Source organism: Rutidosis leptorrhynchoides, chromosome 1 (assembly GCF_046630445.1).
Source record: "Rutidosis leptorrhynchoides isolate AG116_Rl617_1_P2 chromosome 1, CSIRO_AGI_Rlap_v1, whole genome shotgun sequence".
NCBI lineage: Eukaryota > Viridiplantae > Streptophyta > Magnoliopsida > Asterales > Asteraceae > Rutidosis > Rutidosis leptorrhynchoides.
The window spans coordinates 81,776,048-81,782,075 of record NC_092333.1 but is presented as its reverse complement, the minus strand read 5'-3'; the positions used below and the strand labels follow the sequence as shown (position 1 = coordinate 81,782,075).

Below are 6,028 nucleotides of genomic sequence, written 5' to 3'. Positions count from 1 at the left end.
AGGGTGATACCTATGGTTGATAGAAAAGGCAAGTAGTCAAGATCAAATTGAATTGAAGTATCGGGTATTCCCATTGATTATGGTAGCATGGAAAACTTAACATCAGCGGTCAAAACATTTGGAAATATTTTGTACATTTCTAAAAATTCTTATGAACCTACACAGGCTGCTTCCATGTTTGTTTTCATGGATGTATTTGAAGCAAAATACATTGATAAAGAAATTACTACTGAACTACAAGATAAGAAGAAGATAACAATCTGGGTTCATGAGGTTAATCAAGATTTTGATCCAAAGATGCATTTCGATTGTCCTGATAATCAAGTTCTCATTGATGAAGTTAAATGGGTTTTTGCTTAATTGTTCAAGGGAGGATTCTAATGGCAATGATAATGAAGATTTAAACCCAAATAAGGTTAATGGTGGAGAGGATGAATGTCACAATCTTGAATTACCGGAGATTCATTCTTCACCGGATAAGGAATGCTCACTTGAGAAGGAACTGGTTACTCCAGAAGGACCAGTGAATGGCAGCCAAGTATATAGAAATTCAAACTTTGAATTGTCTGATTTACAAACGGCCAATTTGGTTGATCCGTTGGGTACGGCAATACTCTCAAATCCAAAGTTAAACTTGGAGGTATATGAGAAGTATAAGGGTTATGTGGTAAAGGAAAAAAACAGAATCTGCATCAATTAAGGGAAGAGACAAAAGTGGTGTTGGTAATAGTATAACCAATAACTTGAAAGTAAACCTTGAAAAAAGTTTTAATTTGGAAGAGAAGCCACATGTGACGGCTGGAACAAGTGAAGTGTGGCCTCCTGTCTCGAATATCCATTTGTCTTATTCCCCTAGTACCAGCAGGCCCAACTTGACAAACTTTAATGGATCAAATAAACGGCCCATTAAGCCAGTTGATAGTGTAAAGAATGCTAAGAGTCCACAATTCGATGTTGAGTTACCTGATGCCTCTAAAATCTTCCACGCAACGAGGTATTCTCATGATAAACAAGATTTAAATCGATGCCTAACTTTAGATTGAAGGTCTTCTTGTGCTATTCATAAGAAGAATTCGGTTAAAAACCAAAAGTTATCAAAAAAGGAGTCCAGTCACAATCTACAAAGAAGTCGTTCCAAAGGTAATAAAAAGAAGAAAGAAAAGGTTAGAGATTTCAATGATGTGGTGGACTCTACTTTTCAACTTGATGAATTAGACGATGAACATGATGAAACTTCGAATGTTTATCCCAAGAAACCAAGGAAGGTTACAGGTAAAATTTTGAATCCTAGCAAAATTCAAAACGAAAAAGGAGGTTCTTGGTAGTTTTCTTGAGGGATTGTTCGATAGTAGTGAACGCCGGAATAAAACTAAACAATAAAGATTGCAACTTGGAACACTAGGGGCTCAGGATGTAAAGATAAAGGAAGAAGAGTTGGGGCGTTAATAAATAAATTTCAAATCCAATTTATAGCAATTCAATAAACAATGGTTGAAATGTGTCCCCTAGTGTGATTAATGAAATATGGAGAGGTGTGGTCTATAATAGGTTCAAGTTTCATCTCGAGGCCGATCGGGTGGATTGGTTTCTTTTTGGAGGGATGATTTTTTCTCATTAAAAGATCATTTTCAAGCTCAAAATAGGTTAGCCACTTTGCTCACCTTTATTTATGTTAATTGTGATGTCCTTATTATCAATATTTATGCTCCCCGTAATGAGCTTGAGAAAAAAGAGATTTGGCATCACATCTCAAGGTTGTGTTAAAAATGGGGGGTGGGGGGTGGGGGTGGGTCCAACTTGTGTTTTGGGCTACTTCAATTCAACATTGGCTTTAAATGAAAGGTTAAGAGAAGATGTGTATATGGTTAATATGAATAAATTTAACAATTTCATTTTGAGTGAAAATCTCATTGATCAAAACATTCAAAATGAGATGTTCACTTGGAATGGCCCGGATCAAGAAGTCTAGAATTGATCGGGTTTTGGTTAATACCGAATGGTTAGTACTATTTTCAGGTGCGGTTTTAATTGCGGGAGATAAATATTCTTCCGATCACAATCCATTGATACGGGGGGGGGGGGGAGGGAAATCATTATAACGGGGTCCAAAACCTTTTCGATCCTTTAATGGGTTTTTTGAAGTGCCAAAGTTCATGGATGTATGTAAAGCTTATTGGCTTTCTTATGATGTAAATGGCTTTTCAGCTTATGTGGTTTTCAATAAGTGCTAGAAGTTGAAGAGTCATTTAAAGGTTTGGAGTGATGCTAATGTGTTTAAAAATAAGTTGGATTTATCTTCGTTTGAAAGTCAAATATACGAATTAAAAAAAGTGCAAGAAGTTAGAAATTTATTACCCAATGAAGCGCTTAATCTAGTTGAATACAACTGTGAAAGAAAGGCACTTCAAAAACAAGAAGACAGAAAACGTATGCTTCAAAGTCGTGTTAATTGGTTACGTTTTGGTGATAAAAACTTTAAGTTTTTTCACAGCATTGCATGTATACGAAACAACGCTGCATACATTGCAGGCCTCCAAATTGGTGAGGAATAGATCGAAAATCCAAAGCTTATTAAACAACACATATTGGGACTGTTTTGCAATTTGTTTGCAGCCCAACAGACTACACATTCGCCGCGGTTATGGGCTACTATGGGTCTGGCCTGTTTAACAGACCAACAGGCTGATGTAATTGAAGCCGTTTTCACAAAGGAGGAGGTGTACAATGTTATTAAAATGTTCGATGGAAACAAGACTCCGGGACCCGATAGTTTTTCTTTAAAGTTTTTTAAGAAAGGGTGGGGCTTTTTAAAAGAAGATATCATGTCCATAATGTCACAATTCTATGATTATGCCTCATTTTCTTCCGGCTTTAATTCTTCCTTCATTGTTCTCATCCCGAAGTCAAATTGTCCAAGAAGGATAGAACATATGAGACCTATCGGTCTCATTAATGCTCCATACAATATCATTGCTAAGTTTATTGCAAATAGGCTACGTTCAGTAATCGATAATGTGGTGAGTAATAATCAAAATGGGTTTATACCTTCAAGACTTTGGTAGACGGGGTAATGCTTGTTAATGAGCTATGGCACTTCGCCAAAAAAAAAAAAAAAACAAAGGGGTGGTAATTATAAAAATTGATTTTGAAAAGGCGTACGATAGTGTTTCACATTCTTTCCTTTTGGAAGTCTTGCACAATATGGGATTTGGTCTAAAATTTATTTCATGGATTAAAACCTGCATTTCTAATATCAAGTTTTCGGTTATGGTTAATGGCTCCCCGACCAAAGAAGGAGTTATGCATCGTGGTTTAAGACAAGGTGATCCCCTTTATCCGTTTCTTTTTATTCTTGTTGCCGAAGTACTTAACAAGCTACTTTCTAATGAATTATATAGTGGAGGTCTTAAAGAGGTGTGTACTGATAATGTAAATCGGTTAACCATTCTCAATACGCCGATGACACTATCATTTTTCACATCCATCTATGGAGGAAATGATTTGTATTAGAAATATTCTTGAACGGTTTTTTGAAGTGTCCGGTCTAAATATTAATGCTTCATAGACGGTCTTATATGGATTAATGTTAATAGTGAAGACATGGCTTTGTTTGCGGGTGTTTTGGATTGCAAAGTTGGCTCATTTCCTTTTGATTATCTTGGGGTTCCTATTGGGACTCATGCTAGAATTGCGACATGGAAACCAATTATTATAAAACTCGAGAAAAAATTATCGGGGTGGAAGAGAAGATGTTTATCAACGGGAGGTAGGCTTGTTTTGGTTAATCCGGTGTTGTCTATCCTTCCTACACATTTTATGTCTCCTTTTAAAGTTCCAAAGGGAGTGTTGTGTAACGACCCAAACCTCGTTATACCACAAAATACGACCCCCAAAAAAAAAAATTAGACAGTACCTCTGGACGGCGTCCAGTTATCTGGACGGCGTCCAGTACTGAAGGCCAGGACGGCATCCAATCATTTAGGACGGCGTCCCAATGAACTGCCAGATTCTGATCTAGGGGTCCAACTTACGCGAGCGGAAAACCCACTTCCTGACATTTTTAAACGAAACCCTTTTCACAACATAACAATATAAGTAAAACAAAGATATTTCGACCATAAGATCGAGTTTACAACATCGGGTCCACATCGGCCGTTTTACGAATTTCGTTCAAAAAAACAAGTTTCGGCCACAAGAGTTTAAATTCCAAACGACACCTAGAGCATGGTGTTTGGGGTTAAACTACTCACATCTTGGTCGAACTTCCAAAAGCTAAACCCCCGTGAGCCACTACTAATCCAAACGGATACCTTAGCCCTTATTCACGCCGGAGCCTAAAAAGGTAAACAACGAGAGGGTAAGCAAAACGCTTAGTGAATGCAATAATTATACACATACATATATAATACACCTACTTGCAAACACTTACACATATACCGCATGCATGCTAGCAACACAATTAGCTTATCATCTCAAATACAAAGCTATTAACCACCGATACCACAAGCTAGCACAACAATAGCATATATATAACTCGAACAATGTAATATGCTTACGCTACAACACAATAACCATGGTTAACCAATCATACAAGGGAATGGCACTCGCGAAAGGCCATCGGTGTTCATAACATCCGTTAGTGTACTTAACACCCCATTTCACTAAACCCTCGGGTAGCATGTTAACACCTCGACGCTTCACCCTTTACCTTATGGAGCGGTGCCTTAACACCTCGGCACTTCACTCCTAGGTGGCATCTTAACACCTCGATGCTTCACCCCGAGTGGCGTCTTAACACCTCGATGCTTCACTCGTCACGTGAAACGTGGTGTCTTAACACTTCGACACATCACATCTCACGCTACAACAAATAAATACATTATATACTTACGCATATAATTATTCCACTCACCTTAAAGTCTTTTGTGAAAGATAACCGAGCTTGCAACCTTCAATGTAACGTACCTATTACATTATACATATAATCAATCACAAACTCAAGTTGGTCAATCAACTCACTTACCATCCTAGTGTCATTTTGACCCTTAGTGCAATTTCGACCCATTTGCACTTTTAACCCTAATTTTGGGTCAACTTCGCCAAAAACCCTAACGCTAGCCAAATATGGTCTTAGTACACTTTTTAACACAAGTTTATCGCATTTTCACACTCATAAGACAACTTAGGCCATCAAAGACTCCCTTGACCCATTTCAAAGTTTACACACCCATTTAGGCCACCACATACCTAATTAATACCCACTTACATAACATCTAGGTGTGCTAGTAGTTAACTAATCAATTTAAGACCCATAAACACATTTAACATTTCAAAACCCTAGGTTAATCATCTTTGAGTCCTCATAACCCAAACTTACCCAAAAACCCTAAATTACTTACAAAATGGGTTTTATGTTCAACACTACCCAAACCCTAACCCTTAAACTAATTAAAATAAGAAAAATAAAGGTTAAGACTTACCACCACAATCAAAACGTAGCTAGGGAGTAGATGAACAACTTTAAAACACGCACTTTGACCCGAAACTAGCTTCTTCCTCTTTGGATTGAGCTTTCTCACACTAAAACCCTTTTCTCTCTCTAGAATTTAAGTGGATAAGAAGTGGTGGTTGAAAATGGTGTAAATGAGGCTCTCCCAACTGATATAGAGCCTTAAATTTGTCCACAAAGTGAAATTATCAAAATACCCATTTGTAATATTTAAAAACAAGACAGGTGGCTCGCCAGTTCATCTGGACGGCGTTCAGAATACTGGACGGCGTCCAGAATACTGGACGGCGTCCAGCCCTTTACAACAGCACGGTGTCCCACCATTTGGACGGCGTCCCAACCATCTGGGAAAACAGGATCTTACAACTCTCCCCCACTTGAACCGGATTGCGCCCTCGCAATCTAAGCCGCATGACAAGAGGGAAGATACACTAACACAAACTCTTCGGGCTCCCAAGTAAACTCGGTACCTTTACTACGATGCCATTGAACTTTATAAGTTCTCACCTCTTTATTCCT

General features: G+C 38.1%; 1 protein-coding gene across 1 annotated transcript; it reads left to right on the top strand.

Annotated features, from left to right (window-relative positions):
• The first annotated feature begins 3,201 nt into the window (after positions 1 to 3,201).
• LOC139886086 (uncharacterized) lies at positions 3,202 to 3,906 on the top strand. Its single transcript, XM_071869832.1, has 2 exons — positions 3,202 to 3,437; positions 3,594 to 3,906. The coding sequence occupies exons 1-2, from the start codon at positions 3,202 to 3,204 to the stop codon at positions 3,904 to 3,906; spliced, it is 549 nt and encodes a 182-aa protein (XP_071725933.1).
• The last annotated feature ends 2,122 nt before the right edge of the window (positions 3,907 to 6,028 follow it).

Coding starts and splice junctions, on each gene's coding strand:
- LOC139886086 (XM_071869832.1), top strand. CDS start 3,202: ATGGGATTTGGTCTAAAATTTATTTCATGGATTAAAACCTGCATTTCT. Junction 3,438..3,593: donor TGTACTGATAATGTAAATCG/GTTAACCATTCT, acceptor TAATGTTAATAG/TGAAGACATGGCTTTGTTTG.